This window comes from Haliotis rufescens, unplaced genomic scaffold (assembly GCF_023055435.1).
Source record: "Haliotis rufescens isolate VD_foot unplaced genomic scaffold, xgHalRufe1.0.p SCAF_1, whole genome shotgun sequence".
NCBI lineage: Eukaryota > Metazoa > Mollusca > Gastropoda > Lepetellida > Haliotidae > Haliotis > Haliotis rufescens.
Genome location: NW_025963779.1, coordinates 74,677,082 through 74,700,744, shown reverse-complemented (window position 1 = coordinate 74,700,744; position 23,663 = coordinate 74,677,082). Strand labels below are relative to the sequence as shown.

The 23,663-nt window shown below is 41.9% G+C and overlaps 1 protein-coding gene across 1 annotated transcript; it reads right to left on the bottom strand.

Annotated features, from left to right (window-relative positions):
* Positions 1–397: 397 nt before the first annotated feature.
* Positions 398–17,863, bottom strand: LOC124146797 (TAF5-like RNA polymerase II p300/CBP-associated factor-associated factor 65 kDa subunit 5L). Its single transcript, XM_046517252.2, has 14 exons — positions 17,661–17,863; positions 16,963–17,120; positions 14,662–14,780; positions 13,935–14,064; positions 13,171–13,234; positions 11,904–11,958; positions 10,206–10,407; positions 9,225–9,407; positions 8,432–8,544; positions 7,641–7,722; positions 7,060–7,171; positions 6,398–6,566; positions 2,952–3,132; positions 398–2,194 (listed from the first exon to the last, which is right to left on the bottom strand). Exons 1-14 carry the CDS (start codon positions 17,772–17,774, stop codon positions 2,077–2,079), a joined length of 1,800 nt encoding a protein of 599 aa, XP_046373208.2. The 5' UTR covers positions 17,775–17,863; the 3' UTR covers positions 398–2,076.
* Between the last annotated feature and the right edge of the window lie 5,800 nt (positions 17,864–23,663).

The following is a 23,663-nucleotide window of genomic DNA, read 5'->3' as shown; positions in this document are numbered from 1 at the left end:
TGCGGTTTAACGCTGTGTTCAAGATTATTGCACTTATATCATGTATATAGCCACACGTGTGTGTGTGTCTGTGTGTCTGTCTGTCTGTCTGTGTGTCTGTCTGTCTGTCTGTCTGATTGTACCAGTCCAGACTAATGCTGGAAGTATCGTTCCAGGCAACTGGGGTACCATGCCGCAGATTAACATGAATACCCAACTCACACACAGTATACTGACTCCGAGCTGACCAGTCATTATTTAATCCCCATAATGCAGAGCGTCAGCAGGGTAACAACAAGTACCATTTTTAAATGTCTTGGTATGACATAGATGGGATCAAATCAACGACCTCCTTCTCTCCGTGCAGTGCTCTATCCACTAGACCACAGAGTAGGTCCATGCATCAAGGAAACAAGACTGAGGTTTATAGCTTGTATTCACGTAATACATTAAAACTGTATCAGAAATAAGATTCATATGACCATGGATGTATGAGATCTTTATGGCCCAGTGTTATTTTCAATGTTATTGATCAACACAGCTGAGGTTTTTGTCTTTGCATCTATATAGGACTGACGCCCATCCCAGTGAATATTGTATGCTGGCTACCACCTTGTTTTTCCTAAAGTCAACACACACTTTCATGCTGGCTGTATAGTAGGCAGTGTTGTCAGGACAGACATCATTGATGTACCGTCCTGTTGCCATCTGACATGGATGCCCTAGTGTCCTTGAGATGACAGCCATACTACATCACTGCTGTCCTTCAATGTCCTAGTCAACTGACAACACCGTTGTCCAAACTGTCCTAGATGACTGACAACATGGTTGTCACAACTGTCCTAGATGACTGACAACATGGTTGTCCCAGCTGTCCTAGATGACTGACAACATGGTTGTCCCAACTGTCTTAGATGACAAGATGGTTGTCCCAACTGTCCTAGATGACTGACAACACGGTTGTCCCAACTGTCCTAGATGACTGACAACACGGTTGTCCCAGCTGTCCTAGATGACTGACAACATGGTTGTCCCAACTCTCCTAGATGACCGACAAGATGGTTGTCCCAACTCTCCTAGATGACCGACAAGATGGTTGTCCCAACTCTCCTAGATGACTGACAAGATGGTTGTCCCAACTGTCCTAGATGACTGACAAGATGGTTGTCCCAATTCTAGATGACTGACAACATGGTTGTCCCAACTCTCCTAGATGACTGACAAGATGGTTGTCCCAACTCTCCTAGATGACTGACAAGATGGTTGTCCCAACTCTCCTAGATGACAAGATGGTTGTCCCAACTGTCCTAGATGACTGACAACACGGTTGTCCCAACTGTCCTAGATGACTGACAACACGGTTGTCCCAGCTGTCCTAGATGACTGACAACATGGTTGTCCCAACTCTCCTAGATGACTGACAAGATGGTTGTCCCAACTCTCCTAGATGACTGACAAGATGGTTGTCCCAACTCTCCTAGATGACTGACAAGATGGTTGTCCCAACTCTCCTAGATGACTGACAAGATGGTTGTCCCCACTGTCCAAGATGACCGACAAGATGGTTGTCCCAATTGTCCTAGATGACCGACAAGATGGTTGTCCCAATTCTCCTAGATGACAAGATGGTTGTCCCAACTGTCGTTGATGACCGACAACATGGTTGTCCCAACTGTCCTAGATGACTGACAACATGGTTGTCCCAATTCTCCTAGATGACAAGATGGTTGTCCCAACTGTCCTAGATGACTGACAACATGGTTGTCCCACTACCCTGTTGATAGAAAAAGTCAATACCCCAGTGTTGTGGACATATTTCATCTATGGCCCACTATCCTCGTTGACATATATCATGGTTGTCCTACTGTCCCACATAAAACAGCGTCTCAAAGTCCAGTGAACAGCTTCTATTACACAGTTTATCCATACAGGAACAGTTTTGGATCTTGTGAACGTAGCAGAAGTTCATGTTTGTCCCGAATTTGTCATGGAGACAGCTATTTCAAGAACACAGCAGACAACACAGCCTTGTTAAGCAGGTTCCACTGTACCCCTGGGTGGGTCACAAATTGGTTCCACTGTACCCCTGGGTGGGGGTCATAAGTTGGTTCCAGCAGCCTGCAGCACGTTGTGCTTGGAAAAGTGGAGGTATATCACAGACACCGACTTGGTGGGGAAGGCACTGAGAAGCTCAGGTGAGGCGCTGGACTCAGGGCTAGAACGCAAAGGACAAAGGTTATCCGAGAAATAACACCTAATATCTCAAATGCATGCCAAGACAGACTGACCATTATCTTTTCATCAGTATCATACATACCCTGTAGCACTGACTTCTAGTCAACAGGGAAGGAGCTCTACATGCATTGTTACCATCGTCACACGTCTACAGGTGAAAACATTTAGTCATATCAGTGAGTGAGTTTGATTTTACGCCGCTTTTAGCATTATTTCAGCAATATCATGGCGGGGGACACCAGAAATGGGCTTCACACATTGTACCCATGTCGGGAATCGAACCCGGGTCTTCGGCGTGACGAGCGAACGCTTTAACCACTAGGCTACCCGACCGCCCCTTTAGTCATATCAACATGATCAATGCTCAGTTGTCATTATAGGGTGGGGTTGTGGTGAGTTTCCTGAAGAAATTACACAGTAAAAGAGGTGGGGTTCACAACATGGGGTGAGAGGGCGTGTCTCATAAAAATCCAATGACACCATTCTACTTTTCAAATATTTGTGATCATTATTCAGGGACTGGTCATAGTCATAATATAGTGTGATGGGAGGGGGGCCATGAAAGAATTTTACCTAAAATGGGGGGAGGGGGGAAGCAAAAACATTGTAAGACCAATCTCACAGCCATCTATAATAAAGGACCAGGAAATATGGAAAGGAGGAGTGTATACCTTTCTTCAGGTACATTACCGGGGTATATGCTGACTACAATCACGGCCTTGCATGACAGTACTCACTTGTCCTTGTCTACGGTCTTCCCGACGTCCCACACCCAGATACAGGAGTCCAGGCCCCCGGAGGCCAACAATGAGCTGTTGCGGCTGAAGCAGAGGGAGTAGACAGTGTCGGAGTGCCCGCGCAGCTCCTTGTACAGATGGCCGGTGCTCAGGTCCCACACACGGATCCGACGATCTTCACCTACAACATTTACAACGTACCTATATCAGTCCATGTCTCTTCATGATGTTTTACCATTACTGTTATAAGCAGGGACAAAATATCAAAATGATACACAAAATTCAATTACAAGAAATCAATTACAGATTAACATGTGAGGAATTGTGGATGTTTTTCCAAAGTAAATGAATACTGTAAGATTTGAGTTTTGAGTAGGATGCTCTTCGGCTATCTCTTGGCACAAAAATAAACATAATTCACATAATCCAAAATCATATTATTTGGGGTAATTATTAGCATGATTAGTAAACTACACCTCTAGAATATAACAAATAGCTTTATTCTCCTGTATAGGGGGCTCTACAAGAATAAACATTTTGGGTGTGGAACAGGAGTCAGTGGTTTGTTGATAGTTACCGTATTCGACGTAATAAGCAACCCACTCTAATAAGCGCCCACGGCGACATTTGCTAAGATATTGGCTAGTGAACAATCCCAATTAGCACCCCTTCCGATTGATCAATGTACACAAGACTTATTTATTCGCGTATGATACACACTTGTGTGTTATATGCACCCTCAATTATTGGCATTTAATTCTGGAAAAATATATCTGTCGTACATAAACATTCCAGGCTGTTAGCATAAACCACGAAATTTATCTTTCATCTCTGTTTTTTTCACCAAAATAACATTCTAATAAGAGCCCCCTATTTCTTATTTTGAGACCACCCTGGGCGCTTATTACATCGAATACGGTACTTCCATTTGTGCTTTTGCTCAGGAAACTACAAATGCCATCTTTAGTCTTCATTATTTTCTGCCTCCAGAACAAACAATAACTGTGTACCACACTTCATGTACCACACTTCATGTATCATACTTCATGTACCACACTTCATGTACCACACTTCACGTACCACACTTCACGTACCACACTTCAGTACCACACTTCATGTACCACACTTCATGTACCACACTTCATGTACCACACTTCATGTACCACACTAACGGCTGATGGTATGATAACTTCCAATCAAATTTTAACCAATATTGATGAATATAGCAATTATTGATAGGGGATTCCAATAAACCTCCTCAACCATGTCAACTAGACTCCAGAAGAAAATCATAGTCGGGATCACCTGATAACCACAGGGAGTCTGTCATCTTCAACAATACCACCTTGCAGGATTACCATGAACTAGGACCACAAGGTTCTATTCCAACCAATTCCGAATGGAGGTAGGGATAATACCAGTTCAAAAACATTCCAGAAACAACAAACAAGTTAAAATGTTCACTTTTGAGTAGCCATATTCCGCACCTAATCCTGTATCAAGGGATGAAATATCATGCTTAGATTTGTATAAGTAAACAGCCAACAGGGTGTGTGGATTACCACGAAAATAGAGAGTCCAAGTATATACATGATTGAGATCGAACCAAGATACCTTGACCCCAGTAAGTCTTAACCCAACTTTTATTAATGGGTGTGACAATAAACACCCTGATTATTAAACAAAAGCTAATAAACAGATTAGGAGCCAATAGAACCAGAAAGGATTACCATAATCAACTGGATCTGATCCTTAATTCCCAACTAAGAAGTAATCATCCAGATCATCATCCACAACTTATAACAACGATCCTCATTACCCGAGTGTTGGATCACACTCTCGCCAGGTACTTGTCAGCCAAGGTCTTACCAAGCTGCCCTTTCTCTTCCATATCTTGCCAGTAACTCTCTTGACAAAGAATATCAGCAATCATTGGAACCAAGGCTTTTCCTTGAACCCGTTGTTAGTTATCCATTTACTGACCTTGGTCTAGTGGGAGTCATAGATGCCTGAGGTAGATTCCCTGTGAGTTCTAACCACAGCCTGTGAAGAGTGTCTGCCAAAATGTTCATTTTGCTTGGAATGTGTTGGGCCTGAATCCTGATATTCAATCTGCCCACAAAATCAATGAGGTAACAAGTCTCCAGCATCAACTGGTAAGATCTGGTGCCTCCGTGCACGATGATGTTAGATGCTACTATCATATTGATGTCTCTTAGGATCCGTACCTTCAAGATACCGTATTTCGAACACTCCAACACACACATCAAGATCTGTGTACAGTTGGAATTGACATGACGTTGGACTGAAGGGTGCTCCCCCCAGGCCATGCTCCTGACGTACCTGTGAAGGAGAGTCTCTTTATTGTGTAGCCGATCTGGATTGGCATCTGAAGCATGGAAGGCCTCCAGGGCTATGATATTGTCTTTGAAACATGCTTCCTATAAACTGGTAAGTTTTTAATGAAATCTCAGGAAGAACTAACATGACTACGACCACCCTGCAGGCTTGGGTCCTCTGTGACATCCAAGCACTAAGACATCTCATCATGTCGCATCTGCCGTACTTGATCCCTGCTATCAGCCGAGTTTCATTGTGTAATAAACTGTGTGAGGTATCTGCAAACCCAAACCTGAGTCCTAAGAAGAAAATTCCTTCAATCTGGTAGCCGAAGCCTGTCTTGTTCTTTGTATGCAGGAAAGCCAAGTAGAATCTGAGCCTGGGTCCAGAATAGCCATTGGATTCACCTCCTGCACCTGTTAAGTAGCTAGATTCACCCCAAGTCCAGTAAGATCCATCGGAGCCACAGCAACAGTACAAAATCAGCCGCCAGGTGCGGCATTGGTTTCAGGAGTGGAGACTCCGTGCAGCTGGGAGCCTGATTTAGCCTTCACTAAATCAGCAACGGGAAGATCTCCGTAAAGCTTGCCTCTCAAATCAAGACCACAGGTAATGTCTATGCACTTCGGACAGACCAGTGCCAGAATAGGCGTTTAGGAGGTTCCCAAAACACATGTAGCCGTGTTGGCTCGAGAGAAAATAATGAGAAGATGGTGGACATAGTTTCCCAAGCAAGAACGCAAGGGAGGTATCACTATCAAGAAACACAGACTTATGTACCATACTCAAGTAAGTCCATGACAGGAGAACAAGGCTCTTTTTTATTCTACACTTATGTATGATCTGTCACTCTAACAAAGAAAAGACAATAAATTGTCTGAAAACAATGTATGTCACACTGTCTTCAACACATGTTTAAGTGAATTGAGTACACTTGTACTTAGTACAGACTGAGGTTATATACTTAATTTATTAATATTTAACTTATTAAGCTGCTTCCCATAATGTTAAAGCAGTCAATTTATGGTTCAATATTACACTATTATTATCATGGCTTTCTGAAAATGAACTGGGAATGATATGATATACTGATGTTTGCTGCCTACCTGCTGATGCTAACAGCTTTCCATCTGGTGAGAAAGCAAGGGACATAACTGAGCCCCGGTGACCTTGAAACAAGCGGACAGTACGGCCACTTTGTATGCTCCACAATCGGACAGTCTTGTCTCCAGATCCAGTTGCAAGGTAGTTGCCATTTGGGTGGAACTTGACACACTGAAACAGCATGAAGAAGACAACTGAAACACCATCAAAGTTCCCTGAAAGATCTGGATAGGAGGTCACACTCCATTAACACCCCAGGGCAGAACTGGGTTACACAGTAAGTGTGTGCACAGCCATATGAACAATGCCATATCAACACCTTGCAAAAATTTGAACTGTTTATATCAAGAAACACATTCATTTTCCTACATCCAACAGTATTCCTTTTTGTTTTATTTCAGTGAGTGGTTACCATGGTACATGTATAACTGAAAACAGCTAGAAGCCATGATTAGAAGCTCATTGTATCAGTCAATGTTGAAAATAAACAGAAAAGTATCAAATCTAACTACACATCATCTAATTACTTTGTTCTTACAAGCACACAATGGTTTACGTGTAAAGTGCCTGATAGAAAGTGAGTATTCCCGGTCAACATTTCACACACATGACCAAACCAAAGATATGTCATCCCACGTAATACTGACATTGTACATGTACTCACATCTACATCAAATGTATGGCCAATGAACGATCGGAGGGGATATGTCCTTTCTGTGCACCACAGCTTGGCTGTACGATCCTGAGAGCTGCTGGCAAAGTAGCCCGCAGTAGCACTGGAGTGAGAATTATGTCTAAATCAATGACAGTTCTATGCAATTTTATAATATTACAGCTACATAACAGCAGGGAATATCAAAATCATTGCCTCAGCTTCTGATAGGGACTTGGTTTTTGGCCCTGGAAAAATGAGAAGGTGATTCTGAATTATATAGGTCATCTAGCCCTGTGTCTTAAACCTAGCCCATCATTGTCCCTTGACCAATCAGTTTTAACATCAATTTAAAGCTCTGTACTTTCATTAACAAAATTTAAATTTGTTTTACAAACATCTCTAGTTATCATAGTGGGATAAAGCCAAGAAGATTGATTTTGATATTTCACTGTACCTGTCACCTCAAATACAAGCCAATTTGATTATCATAATCAGATATATAATTCAGACAATTATGTTGAAGCATATTGCCAGATTACTACATGTCTGCCCCACATGTTGCCGTTAATCATGGTGGAGTCCCTCCTCACCTAGCATCGATGTCCCACACGGGGTAGTTGTGTCCCTGGTAGCACACCCTGTTGGTGTGTGTCCTCACATCCCACAGCCGCACTGCATAACAAAAAACAGCCAGTATGATACACCAGTGTCTACCTGTATGGTACACCAGCGTCTACCTGTATGGCACACCAGTGTTTACCTGTATGATACACCTGTGTCTAACTGTATGCCACACCTGTGTCTTCCTGTATGGCACACCTGTGTCTTCCTGTATGGCACACCTGTGTCTACCTGTATGGCACACCTGTGTCTACCTGTATGGTACACCTGTGTCTACCTGTATGGTACACCTGTGTCTACCTGTATGGTACACCTGTGTTTACCTGTATGATACACCTGTGTCTAACTGTATGCCACACCTGTGTCTTCCTGTATGGCACACCTGTGTCTACCTGTATGGTACACCTGTGTCTACCTGTATGATACACCTGTGTCTATCTGTATGATACAAATGTGTCGACCTGTATGGTTCATCTACCTCTACCTGTATGGTACACCTGTATCTACCTGTTTGGTACACCTGTGTCTATCTGTATGATACAAATGTGTCTACCTGTATGGTTCATCTACCTCTGCCTGTATGGTACACCTGTGTCTACCTGTATGATACAAATGTGTCTACCTGTATGGTTCATCTACCTTTACCTGTATAGTACACCTGTGCCTACCTGTATGGTACACCTCTGTCTACCTGTATGGCACACCTGTGTCCACCTGTATGGTTCATCTACCTCTACCTCAATAGTACACCTGTGCCTACCTGTGGTGTCTTCTGAGCAGGAGAGTAGGTAGGTGGAGTCGGGGGTGAAGCAGGTTTTGTAGACAGCCCCAGCATGGCCCCGGAGAGTCAGTGTCTCAAGATCACAGCTAGCCCTGCAGTACACAACAGTAACATGTGCAAACCTTTGATTTGATCGAAATTCAAGATATCAGGGCAATTCTGGAATACACATGGTTAGAATGTAAGTAAGCGAACATAATCAACATAATAATGCTGTTTGGGGTGCGCAACAGATCAATGAGTTACCTGTGACATCATCCCTGCTGTGTGGGCACTGGGACAACGAGGTCAATCACATGTGAACACTGCCATAATATACACTTGTCTACCTTTACCTGTAGTGTCACCAGTGATGTCAGGTGAGGAGAAATGGGGTTTAACATCTTGTCCACGATTATTGTACTTATATAGTGATATGCTGCTGCTTGTACTAGTCCGGACTAATGCTGACTTTATAGTGCTATGAATACCCAACTCAGACACAGTATACTGACTCCGAGCCGACCAGTCCTCGTTTTAGCCCCTTAATACTGAGTGCCAGACAGGGCAACAACAAGTACCATCTTTCAACGGCTTTCGGTATGACGAGGCCGGGGATCGAACCACAGACCTTCAACTATCCGGGAGGACGGTGTCACCAGTGAGCTACAAGTGGTTTACCTGGTGATCAAACCAGCAGCATGGCACATCTACCTTTATATCAGAGAGATACAAGTGGGATGTAACATCTACCTATTCCTGTAGTGTCACCAGCGAGTTACAATTAGGTTACCTGAGGGCTGCTTTGTCGTCCTCGACATTGAGGAGGTCAGCTGCTAGCGCTATCCTGCTGGGGTCGCCGTCGCCCGCCTCGGAATGGATGTGTCCGGGCGTCAGGCTCCATAGAGACACAGTGGAGTCTTCAAACCCCGCGGCCAGACTCTCGCCATCGGGGGAGACACACGTACTGCACAACCTGCAGAACAAATTGTCAAAAATCACACAACAACGACAATGGAGACACAAATTTAGATGTGTTTGCAGAAGAAGCAGCAAAACAATATTGAGCTAGTGCTATTGATATTGAGCTAGTGCTATTGATACTAATCTAGTGCTACTGATATTGAGCTGTGCTATTGATAATGAGCTAGTGCTATTGGTATTGAGCTAGTGCTATTGATATTGAGCTGGTGTTATCGATATTGAGCTAGTGCTATTGATATTGAGCTAGTGCTATTGATATTGAGCTGGTGCTATCGATATTGAGCTAGTGCTATTGATATTGATCTAGTGCTATTGATACTGAGCTAGTGCTACTGATATTGACCTGGTGCTATTGATACTGAGCTAGTGCTATTGATATTGAGCTAGTGCTATTGGTATTGATCTAGTGCTATTGATATTGAGCTAGTGCTATTGATATTGATCTAGTGCCATTGATACTAATCTAGTGCTACTGATATTGAGCTAGTGCTATTGATATTGAGCTAGTGCTATTGGTATTGATCTAGTGCTATTGATATTGAGCTAGTGCTATTGATATTGATCTAGTGCCATTGATACTAATCTAGTGCTACTGATATTGAGCTGGTGCTACTGATATTGAGCTGGTGCTATTGATACTGAGCTAGTGCTATTGGTATTGATCTAGTGCTATTGATATTGAGGTAGTGCTAGTGCTATTGATATTGAGCTAGTGCTATTGATATTGAGGTAGTGCTAGTGCTATTGATATTGAGCTAGTGCTGGTACACTGTGCGTGTGGTACACATACCCTTGGTAAGCGTTGAGGAATGTGTAGACACATATTGAGGACATACAGGGTGGTCCATCTCGAACCTTCTGGATGGACTGTGTGAGGGTGGACATGCTGACATCACTGGACACTGGGGTCGTGCTGGACTGCTTGGTAGCATGGTCGTCCTCCACCTTGGGGGTGTCGGTCAGTTCCATGTTGCTTAGCTCTTTATGCTTCACTGAAAAATTATGTGGTCGGCTTCAAACTGGCTCTTACCCTTTGTTTCACTGACATATGATGTGGTACGCTTTATATAGGCTCTAACTCTTTGTTTCACTGACATATGATGTGGTACGCTTTATATAGGCTCTAACCCTTTGTTTCACTGACATATGATGTGGTAGGCTTTATATAGGCTCTAACCCTTTGTTTCACTGACATATGATGTGGTAGGCTTCAAACTGGCTCTAACCCTTTGTTTCACTGACATGGGATGTGGTACGCTTTATATAGGCTCTAACTCTTTGTTTCACTGACATATGATGTGGTAGGCTTTATATAGGCTCTAACCCTTTGTTTCACTGACATATGATGTGGTAGGCTTTATATAGGCTCTAACCCTTTGTTTCACTGACATATGATGTGGTAGGCTTCATATAGGCTCTAACCCTTTGTTTCACTGACATGGGATGTGGTAGGCTTTATATAGGCTCCTACTCTTTGTTTCACTGACATATGATGTGGTAGGCTTCATATAGGCTCCTACTCTTTGTTTCACTGATATATGATGTGGTAGGCTTTATATAGGCTCTTACTCTTTGTTTCACTGATATATGATGTGGTAGGCTTCAAACTGGCTCTTACTCTTTGTTTCACTGATATATGATGTGGTAGGCTTCAAACTGGCTCTAACCCTTTGTTTCACTGACATGGGATGTGGTACGCTTCATATTGGCTCTAACCCTTTGTTTCACTGACATGGGATGTGGTACGCTTCATATTGGCTCTAACCCTTTGTTTCACTGACATGGGATGCGGTACGCTTCATATTGGCTCTAACCCTTTGTTTCACGGACATTTGTAGTAGACTCCAAACTGGCTCAAACATTTGGTTTCACTGACACATGATGTGTAAGGCTTCATATAGGCTCTAACCCTTTGTTTCAGTGATGATGTGGTGGACTATATTGACTCTATATTGGCTGTAACCCTTTATTTCTCTCTACCTTTTTCAAATTACTGAAATATAATGTATAATGTGTACTGACTCAATCCCTTTTGGTGGGAAAGACATGTCAGTTGTTACTGGCTCAAACTTGCATTAAAAAACAATATCGGCCTTAACCATGTACACAGGTGCTAACCATTGTGGTGTCACTAAAACATGACGAAAAGAATTGTAAACATTTTTCTCATACATATATCTCGATTCAGCCTGGGAAACAGGGAGAGACAGGATGAGTCTGTATACCCACTGAGATACCATTCAACAGTTTAACAGATGACCCACTCAGATGTAGTATACTGACTGCCAAGCTGACTTCTTCTTGTCTTATCCCCATAATGCTGAGCGCCAGGCAAGGAAACATCAAGTACCTTCTTTTTAATGTATTTAAGTATGAAGTGGACAGGGATCAAACCACTGACTTTCCACTATCCAGGCTGGTGATCTATGTACCAGACCACTGTAGTAGGTCAGAAAACAAGGGAAGGAATTGAAAATATGTTACCTACCTTCTACATGGAAGAATTGGTTGAAGATTTGCAGCATTATCATGTTGTCCTCCATCTGAAAACACATGTAGAAAACCAACTCACCAAATCTGCAAGTGTCTCAGAAACACATAGAAACAAGTATTTGTCACAAAGTGACGAAATGTCCCCCCCCTGTATATATACCATAGTACCAAATATGAAGACAATCCAGCGATTAGTTCTTGAGATATTGCGGCAACACCGTTTTCCAACTCCAAAAGCAGATTTGCCTGCTGTGACCTTGAAAATGGGGTCAAGGTCACCAAAACTGACTGGTGTCTGCGGTGCCTGTATATACACCATAGTATCAAATATGAAGACAATCCAGCGATTAGTTCTTGAGATATTGCGGCAACACCGTTTTCCAACTCCAAAAGCAGATTTGCCTGCTGTGACCTTGAAAATGGGGTCAAGGTCACCAAAACCGACTGGTGTCTGCGGTGTCTGTATATACACCATAGTATCAAATATGAAGACAATCCAGGGTTTAGTTCTTGAGATATCGCGGCAACACCATTTTCCAACTCCAAAAGCAGATTTGTCTGCTGTGACCCGGCGGGGGACAAATATACACTATGCTTGTCGTAAGAGGTGACTAATGGGAACGGGTGGTCAGGCTCGCTGACTTGGTTGTCATCAATCCCATATTGCGTGGATCGATGCTCATGATATTAATCACTGGATTGTCTGGTCCAGGCTCGATTATTTACAGACTGACGTCATATAGCTGGGATATTGCTGAGTGCTGCGTTAAACAACAAACCAACCAACCATGTCACACAACTGGTGGGTGAGTGAATGGATGATCTATCGCTCATCCATCTATCGATCTACCATATTCCAGCTGTCAGTGCTATCTGTAAATGATCAAGTGTGGGTTACGTAAACCAGTTATTCAAGCATATGTGTTGTGTGTGGATTTCACTTTGTATAAAAGGAAACTTCCACGTCGAGGTGGTAAAACACATGAAGCCGAATCATTTGAGAAAGCCGACATCTGATTGGCTCAAGAACCCACCCATCCTTCATTAAGATTTGGTGGTCAAAGTTCACTCATGGTATACCTGACGAGATCTTCTATGTTTGTGTCCAGATCCTGATCCAGAGAGGAATCTTATTGGACGAAAAGATCTGACTTTGATGAGATGTGCTGTTGGTGCAACACCATTTCACAGATTTAAGAATGGTCAACCACTACATCAAAGTGATAAAGAATCAGCACGGTCAAGTTACCATGGTTACTCACTTTGAGGTGCCTCATCAGGTAACTCAGACTGGCCTCTGTCAAGGAGATGCTGAACTTGTTGTCTCTGAAAGAAAGATAAATGCAGCAGATGAGTGAGTGAGGTGGGTTTTGTACCGAAAGGGGCACAGGTCACAGATGTTTACCACTTTGGTGACACCCTGCGATTGGCTTACATCCCTATTTCTGTTTTCTAAACCAATCCGCTCTACCATTACAGACACGGCGTGGAAAAGAAACGTCATCAGAAACATGAATGTCACTCATTTACTGGGATGCAAGAGTGAGTGAGTATGGTTTTACGCCGCTTTTAGCAATATTCCACCAATATCACAACAGGGGACACCAGAAATGGGCTTCACACATTGAACCCATGTCGGGAATCGATCCCGGGTCTTCAGCGTGACGAGCTAACGCTTTAACCACTAGGCTACCCGACCGCCCCCTGGGATGCAAGAGAAACTCGCAACAAAACAATAAAAATTTACAGTAATGAGTGAAGTAAACATTAATGGTTCTTTGCATCCCAGTATTTTCCATTGCATACTTTTGTACATGGGATGCCACAAATGCACACACTGACACCACAAGTATGTGCTAGTGCTGACAGACCAGGGATCACAACAGGCTCAATCTGGGATTTGAACCAAGGACAAGCAATCCGGCCATGGCTAAAACATGCACCACTAGGTCCCATGTTCTCCCTGCAACACAACATGACCACTCTGACCCCTACACTCATGTAGTCACTCTGTCTGCCCACCTACCTGAAGTTCCCGACATCTTGTGAGTTGGCTACATCTAGTTTGGTGTCCATCTTCCGCAGTGCTTTGATCAGCATCTTGTGACTGTCATCCTCTCTCAGTAGTGAAACATGCCGATCATGGAACTTATGGGCTACAAACACAATCAACAATGGAACAATCAGTTTTGTGGAACTACATTGATTTTCTTTCATCACCTCTGTATGGATAAATAACAATCAGCAATACTCCATTCTCCAGCATATCAATGTGGCCTGTATGTTATCAAGTGTGGGCTTGACTGTACATGCTGTGAAACACGTTGTAAACTGGTAAAGGGGACCCATTCTGTACCGTTATAACTTTAGAAGTCCAGGATAGAAAACATGTTAGATCCACATCTTGCAGATGAAACAAATTTGAGTTTCAAGCCTCAGAGTTTTAAATTATTATGAACTTGTTATGATACAGTTTATATAAAGAGACTCAAGTGAGATTCTCCGAATGTCTCACAACAAATTCTATCGTGGTGAAACAGGGAGAGAGAGTATTTCATTTTGGCAATATGACCAACACATCAGAGAGGTCTGTAAGTTTGGCAAGCAATGGTAAGTTATCAAATCTGGACCAATCAAACCAGTGGTTGATAGTAAGAGCAACAATCACCACCCTTGTTGTTTGGAGACACACAATCAGGATGTAATGAGTCTAGATTGATTTATCCTACACTAGGTTGTAGCTAATGGTGTACCTGGAGTCTTATGTCCATTACAGAGAAGTTCCAGGTAGACGTGGACAAACATTGGGAAGAGAAGACCTCGAAGTTCTCCCTGGTAGGGCTCCACAGCATCCAGTACAAAATGTTTCAATCTGAAAGTCAAAGTGAACAACATTGTGATCCCGTAAGTTTCAAAAGGTTCTATTTACAATCAACTTTTGAACTGGTTTGTCAACTTCAATTTCAGAAAAGTTTACTTTAAGGTTCTACTACACCAAATCAGAACCAGTTTGGACAGTGCGGTTTTCGTAGGAGCCTACAGTGCAGATCGAGAGATATCTGCAGGCTGATATCTACATGATCTAAGCAAGTCTAGATAAATCTTTGCATACATAATCACACATTTCCAATATGTTCTCAGCATTGATATGCTGTTCTGCATTTTGATATGCTGTTTGGGACCAAGGCTTTGCCTTTGCTAATACATGTTGTAAGTATTTGTAGAATTTAGTGCTATTGTTTTAATGTAAAATCTTAAAATTAAATGAAGATCCGGGGTAGAATAGATCTTCAGCAACCCATGTTTACCAACAAGGCGACTATGCTTGTCGTAAAGAGGCGACTAACGGGTTGGGTGGTCAGGCTTGCTGATTTGCTTGATGCATGTCATCATATCACAATTGCGTGGATCGATGCTCATGATATCAATCACTGCCGTCATATAGGTGAAATATTGCTGAGTGTGGCGTTAAACAACAAACTAACAAACTTAATAAATATTGTGTTGATGCTAGCATGAGATTAATGCAAAACGTGTGAGTGCTCTTTTATGTGCCATGTCACTTTCTCACGTTCATTGCACATGCACATACTGGAAACATTTAACATTAAGGACAACAGACCCAAGTTAAGCTCACCTGCCATGAATGGCTATTCACCATGTACAACAAGTACATTACCCACATGACAAAGCAGATACACTGGTATATATTCACAAATATGATCAGGCAGTTTATATGATGATCAACCATGCCAACAATGTGTGATGTTGTCTTTACTTTTAGGAATAATTATCAAGTGAGGTAGCCTATAGGTGGACTCAATGGTAGAGCTTCTCACATTAATTTCATGGCACATTTTAGGCTTGGGGTTGACAATCCTATTAATTTGGTGATACATTAATGTGATATGCAGTTTTGATTGATCTGGGACTTTAGCCATTTGTCCAAAAGGGAAGTCTAGTGCAGTGTAAACTTTCTTTCAGTCTAATAAGCATTACCAAGACTCTGAAAGGGACACTCTGATAAAGGAGTAAAATCTAGAGATGAATGTGTTCTGTCTGGTAGACTCAGAAGGTTTCAGTAACTTGATATTTACTGTGAAGACTGCACTAGCTGGCACAGTTTACATGTAGCAATGCAGTCAACATGGTCATGTAAAACTGATCTTAGTCTGTAAACTCAGCTGATGCTCTCCATATCAGCATGTGAAAACCTTTGCCCATGTTGTCATTGCACTGAAGGGTGGTCGGGTAGCCTAGTGGTTAAAGCGTTCACTTGTCACGCCGAAGACCCAGGTTCGATTCGTGAGATGGGTACAGTGTGTGAAGCCCATTTCTGGTGTCCCCTGTCGTGATATTGCTGGAATATTACTAAAAGCGGTGTAAAACCATACTCACTCACTCACTGTCATTGGCCTGCTGTGATAAGTTAAAGATGTAAGGGCCCCTAGATTCAAATACTAAACATTTCCAAAGTCATACTGTTATAGTCATAACTGATGTTATGGCTTGGTCAAAGTGACTTGTATTTCACTGACGACAGGACCAATACACATGATATAGATGAAGAGGCTTTAATGCTTAGTTTCACATCATTGCATAGAATGCAATGTTAAAATACCTCTGAATTTAAAAAATAAAAATGTGAAAACATACCAAATTTGAAAAAAAGGATTATTCCCAATTTGCCCAACAAGGGGATTTAGTTAGGGATCAAAGTGTAAAATTGCTAGTATGTACAAATGAACACTAATGACCATGACTTCTGTTCATTGAGTGAGTGAGATAGTGTTGTTTTACACCAAAGTCAGCATTATTCCTGCATTAACAAGACAAACTGATAAAACTGTGTGAGACAGCATGAGGAAAGATCCATGTTGTGGGGTGCTGTGACACAATCACCCAGGTCATGTACCTTAATTCCCCCATGCTCATTACTCAGCAATAATGACAACAGTGGGGTACTGCCCCCCCCCCGAATAACAAAGAATCACTGGCCAGAATCACAAATAACAGGATTCATTTCTATAGAACAGTGTCTCTAACAGTCAAACCTTGTGAATTGCTGATCACAAGCTGTGGCATCCCCAGAAATGCTGCTGTAGACAAGGACGTTCTCAGTGTTGCCATTGCAGTTGACGCTCCCATGCAGGGCCACCTCACTCAACTGTTGTGTAGCTCCACACTCCCGTTTCCCACTCACCTCTGCGTCCTGTAATAAATGATGCCTTAATCATATATACAGAATACATTCATCATATGGAACACCACCATGATCATACACATACAGGGATATAAGGTTTTGTCCAGGCATGGCATTCTGGGTTCAAAAGAAAGTAAAATTAATGGTCACTATGTAGCAGATAATTATCGTGAACATAAATATGACTCTCTAACCCTGGCATTGACACTGGTTGACATTTTTGTTTTTCTGTTAAATTTTGAGCAGATGAAATATTTGCAATTAATGCAAATACATGTATATGCAATATCCATGTTGGTCTGCAAAGTCCCAAGTTTCACGCATTTCACAACATGTTTATCTGTCATGAATTGGTTCAAATTTTACCATGTTCATAAATCCATCAAATTTAGCCAGGGTTACTACATACACAAATACGACCATTGTATATCGCTAAAGATGTTTTTTTTGCTTCTCTTTGACTTTTGGCACATTACATGGAAGAAAAATTCAGAGAATCAAATGGCAGAGTCATGCTTTGATACTGTCAGCGGAAACATCCAAACCCACCATGAAGTGCCTCCTCTTTAAATAATGAGTGACAGTCGACTGTATCTGCTCATGTTTAACTCTTTTCATCTTAAGAAAATGTGGAATATCAGGTGTTGACATAACATCCCACATTTTTGCCAGAACTGACTCAAATCAGCCACATCTTTTCATTTGCTTTGTGTTCAGTTTGGAAACTGCAAAGATTCTAGCTTCCGGCTGCCATTTTGATAAAGGGAGGTAATTCAAGATTTGCTTTCTACTGAGGCGTATAACTTCTCCAGTGTTTACAGCTACACGTGTTCGAAACCGAGAACTTGCATGTGTAGTGCCATTATATTTTAATGTTGCACGTTGCGTTCAGTTTTAAAATGGGTTCGACCATTAATCAGGGATATAAAACTATTATGTATGATATAGCCTATACAAATTAAAACGGTTAAATTAAGTAACTATGAACACTACATTAGCCTAACTTTGGTGTTTCATTTAAATCGTTTAGCAGGTGAAATGTTTTTCCTGTTTTCCAACAAATGGAATCAATCATTGGCATCTTGAATAAACAAAGTCCTTAGACGTTACCTCAAGGGTAAGATCAATAAGGAAGACGTCCACTTTTTGGTCATACGTACGAAGGTCGACTGAGGGAAGAAATGTTTACTTCGCGTGCATGGCTCGATTTGGGGATTAGTAGAGACAATAGGATTACGCTCTGTTTTCTTAACATGTAAATCCCGGTTATACGGTTGGAAGCATAGCTAGGACTTAAGATCGACTACATTTAATTCTTTACCTGTACATATGAGCAATTCTTTATTTTACCTGTACATCTGATCAATTCTCTATTTTACATGTACATATGATCAATTTTCTATTTTACCGGTACATATGATCATTTCAATATTTTACATGTGACCATTTTTATATTTTACCGGTACATATGATCATTTCGAAATTTTACCTGTACATATAATCCATTATTTATTTTATATCTATACGTATATATACATGCACTCTGTATGATACAGTATCGAACGGAGAGGAACGACATTGACAGACATTGGCATTTGATTTATTAAGAAGAATAACATTTGGTCTCAGGACAGGTGCAAGAGGTGGGGATATGCAACAGCGTACATTTGAGTCCATCTTCCCTCTCTGCAGAGATCCTTTTAGGTCAAATCAAATTTAACTTAAATTTTCAAATCAAATTACACTTACATTTTCAAATCAAATTAAAATAATTTCTAATTAAACTTAAATTTTACCGTTACATTCATAAAGCATTTATGTGTACCTTTTTGATAAGATGAGAATATAACGTTCATATACTTCATGAATGAAAAGTGTTTAATTATAATTATTAAATGATTGAATAATGGACAGCTCAAATAGAATCAATTACTAAAAAGGTTACTCCGATGATCGGGGCCACGGGTGCGTCCCTTGGGCACGCCAGAAACCAATGATTGTGGGTTCGAATCCCGGTTCGCCCCGTTTATGTTTCTAGATTTGTCAGCACCATTACCGTGCTCGTTGGTTTCACCGAAGTGGTAAACGTCTGAGACCTGCATCACTTCGGGCTTTCCTCCCACATTAAGCTGACACGCCGTGATATAACTGGTAAACTGTAAAAAGCGGCGTTAAACCAAACTCACTCACTCACTACTCCGATGATCAATTGTTTACGCAGTTGTAAATATCGTTTGAATAGGAAATCTTTGCTAACAATGTACAAATTGTTCATTTTGCCCTTATTTGATTATTGTATTCATATGAGGGACAGTTGTACTAATCATCCGAAAACTGTACTTGAAAATATGGAGCTAGATGCCTTAAGGACAATATATAGTGAAACGAATATCTTACCTCTTAAAGATAAAAGACGTGTTCAAAATTTGAAACTGTTTAACAAAATGGAACAAAGAAAAAACACCTTACTATCTATATCCATATCTATTGATAAACTTGCCGATAAAGTCTATTTGTCAGTAAGGGATACCCTATAGTGGTATAACACGCTTCTCGTCTGTTTGACAGTGTGTAAAGGAAACCCTAGAGTGGTATTACAAGCTTCTAGTCTGTTTGGCAGTGTTTAAGGGATACCCTATAGTGGTATTACAAGCTTCTACTCTGTTTGTCAGTGTTTAAGAGATACCCTATAGTGGTATAACACGCTTCTCGTCTGTTTGTCAGTGTTTAAGGGATACCCTATAGGGGTATAACACGCTTCTCGTCTGTTTGACAGTGTTTAAGGGATACCCTATAGGGGTATAACATGCTTCTCGTCTGTTTGACAGTGTTTAAGGGATACCCTATAGGGGTATAATTAACAAGATTCTAGTCTGTTTGTAAGTGTGTAAGGGATACCCTATAATGGTATAACAAGCTCCTCGTCTGTTTGACAGTGTTTAAGGGATACCCTATAGGGGTATAACAAGCTTCTAGTCTGTTTGACAGTGTTTAAGGGATACCCTATAGGGGTATAACAAACTCCTCGTCTGTTTGAGAGTGTTTAAGGGATACCCTATAGTCGTATAACAATCTTCTCGTCTGTTTGACAGTGTTTAAGGGATACCCTATAGTGGCATAAGAAGCTTCTCGTCTGTTTGACTTTGTGTAAGGGAGGTCCTGGTGGTATAACAAGCCTATCGTCTGTTTGACAGTGTTTAAGGGGTAACCTATAGTGGTATTACAAGCTTCTAGTCTGTTTGTCAGTGTTTAAGGGATACCCTATAGGGGTATAACAAGATCCTCGTCTGTTTGACTGTGTTTAAGGGATACCCTATAGGGGTATAACAAGCTTCTAGTCTGTTTGACAGTGTTTAAGGGATACCCTATAGGGGTATAACAAGCTCTTCGTCTGTTTGACAGTGTTTAAGGGATACCCTATAATGGTATTACAAGCTCCTCGTCTGTTTGACAGTGTTTAAGGGATACCCTATAGTGGTATAACAAGCTCCTCGTCTGTTTCTCAGTGTTTAAGGAATACCATATAGTGGTATAACAAGCTTCTTGTCTGTTTGACAGTGTGTAAGGGAGGTCCTAGTGGTATAAGAAACTTCTCGTCTGTTTGACAGTGTTTAAGGGATACCCTATTGTGGTATAACAAGCTACTCGTCTGTTTGACAGTGTTTAAGGGATACCCTATAGGGGTATAACAAGCTTCTCGTCTGTTTCTCAGTGTTTAAGGGATACCATATAGTGGTATAAGAAGCTTCTCGTCTGTTTGACAGTGTGTAAGGGAGGTCCTGGTGGTATAAGAAGCTTCTCGTCTGTTTGACTGTGTGTAAGGGAGGTCCTGGTGGTATAAGAAGCTTCTCGTCTCTTTGATTGTGTGTAAGGGAGGTCCTGGTGGTATAAGAAGCTTCTCGTCTGTTTGACAGTGTTTAAGGGATACACTTTAGTGGTATAAGAAGCTTCTCGTCTGTTTGACTGTGTGTAAGGGAGGTCCTGGTGGTATAAGAAGCTTCTCGTCTGTTTGACTGTGTTTAAGGGATACCCTATAGGGGTATAACAAGCTCCTCGTCTGTTTGTCAGTGTTTAAGGGATACCCTATAGGGGTATAACAAGCTTCTAGTCTGTTTGTAAGTGTGTAAGAGATACCCTATAGTGGTATAACAAGCTTCTCGTCTGTTTGTCAGTGTTTAAGGGATACCCTATAGTGGTATAAGAAGCTTCTCGTCTGTTTGACTGTGTGTAAGGGAGGTCCTGGTGGTATAAGAAGCTCTCGTCTGTTTGACTGTGTGTAAGCGATACCCTATAGTTGTATAAGAAGCTTCTCGTTTGTTTGACTGTGTGTAAGGGAGGTCCTGGTGGTATAAGAAGCTTCTCCTCTGTTTGACTTTGTGTAAGGGAGGTCCTGGTGGTATAAGAAGCTTCTCGTCTGTTTGACTGTGTGTAAGGGAGGTCCTGGTGGTATAAGAAGCTTCTCGTCTGTTTGACTGTGTGTAAGGGAGGTCCTGGTGGTATAAGAAGCTTCTCGTCTGTTTGACTGTGTGTAAGGGAGGTCCTGGGGGTATACGAAGCTTCTCGTCTGTTTGACAGTGTGTAAGGGATACCCTATAGTGGTATAACAAGCTACTCGTCTGTTTGACAGTGTTTAAGGGGTAACCTATAGTGGTATAACAAGCTTCTCGTCTGTTTGACAGTGTGTAAGGGAGGTCCTGGTGGTATAAGAAGCTTCTCGTCTGTTTGACAGTGTTTAAGGGATACCCTATAGGGGTATAAAAAGCTTCTCGTCTGTTTGACAGTGTGTAAGGGAGGTCCTGGTGGTATAAGAAGCTTCTCGTCTGTTTAACTGTGTGTAAGGGAGGTCCTGGTGGTATAAGAAGCTTCTCGTCTGTTTGACTGTGTGTAAGGGAGGTCCTGGTGGCATAAGAAGCTTCTCGTCTGTTTGATTGTGTGTAAGGGAGGTCCTGGTGGTATACGAAGCTTCTCGTCTGTTTGACAGTGTTTAAGGGATACACTTTAGTGGTATAAGAAGCTTCTCGTCTGTTTGACTGTGTGTAAGGGAGGTCCTGGCGGTATAAGAAGCTTCTCGTCTGTTTGACAGTGTGTAAGGGAGGTCCTGGTGGTATAAGAAGCTTCTCGTCTGTTTGACAGTGTTTAAGGGATACCCTATAGTGGTATAACAAGCTCCTCGTCTGTTTGTCAGTGTTTAAGGGATACCCTATAGTGGTATAACAAGCTTCTAGTCTGTTTGTCAGTGTGTAAGAGATACCCTATAGTGGTATAAGAAGCTTCTCGTCTGTTTGACTTTGTGTAAGGGAGGTCCTGGTGGTATAAGAAGCTCTCGTCTGTTTGACTGTGTGTAAGGGATACCCTATAGTTGTATAAGAAGCTTCTCGTTTGTTTGACTGTGTGTAAGGGAGGTCCTGGTGGTATAAGAAGCTTCTCGTCTGTTTGACTGGGTGTAAGGGAGGTCCTCCTGGTATAAGAAGCTTCTCGTCTGTTTGACTGTGTGTAAGGGAGGTCCTGGTGGTATAAGAAGTTTCTCGTCTGTTTGACTGTGTGTAAGGGAGGTCCTGGTGGTATAAGAAGCTTCTCGTCTGTTTGACTGTGTGTAAGGGAGGTCCTGGGGGTATAAGAAGCTTCTCGTCTGTTTGACAGTGTGTAAGGGAGGTCCTGGTGGTATAAGAAGCTTCTCGTCTGTTTGACAGTGTGTAAGGGAGGTCCTGGTGGTATAAGAAGCTTCTCGTCTGTTTGACTGTGTGTAAGGGATACTCTATAGTGGTATTACAAGCTTCTCGTCTGTTTGACTGTGTGTAAGGGAGGTCCTGGTGGTATAAGAAGCTTCTCGTCTGTTTGACTGTGTGTAAGGGAGGTCCTGGTGGTATAAGAAGCTTCTCGTCTGTTTGAAAGTGTGTAAGGGAGGTCCTGGTGGTATAAGAAGCTTCTCGTCTGTTTGACTGTGTGTAAGGGAGGTCCTGGTGGTATAAGAAGCTTCTCGTCTGTTTGACAGTGTTTAAGGGATACCCTAAAGGGGTATAACAAGCTTCTCGTCTGTTTGTCAGTGTTTAAGGGGTAACCAATAGTCGTATAACAAGCTTCTCGTCTGTTTGTCAGTGTGTAAGGGGTAACCCATAGTGGTATAACAAGCTTATTGTCTGTTTGTCAGTGTGTAAGGGGTACCCTATAGTGGTATAACACGCTTCTAGTCTGTTTGACAGTGTGTAAGGGATTCCCTATAGTCATATAACAAGCTTCTAGTCTGTTTGACAGTGTGTAAGGGATTTCCTATAGTCGTATAACAAGCTTCTAGACTGTTTGACGGTGTGTAAGGGATACACTTTAGTGGTATAACAAGCTTCTCGTCTGTTTCTCAGTGTTTAAGGGATACCATATAGTGGTATAAGAAGCTTCTTGTCTGTTTGACAGTGTGTAAGGGAGGTCCTCCTGGTATAAGAAGCTTCTCGTCTGTTTGACTGTGTGTAAGGGAGGTCCTCCTGGTATAAGAAGCTTCTCGTCTGTTTGTCAGTGTTTAAGGGATACCCTATAGTGGTATAAGAAGCTTCTTGTCTG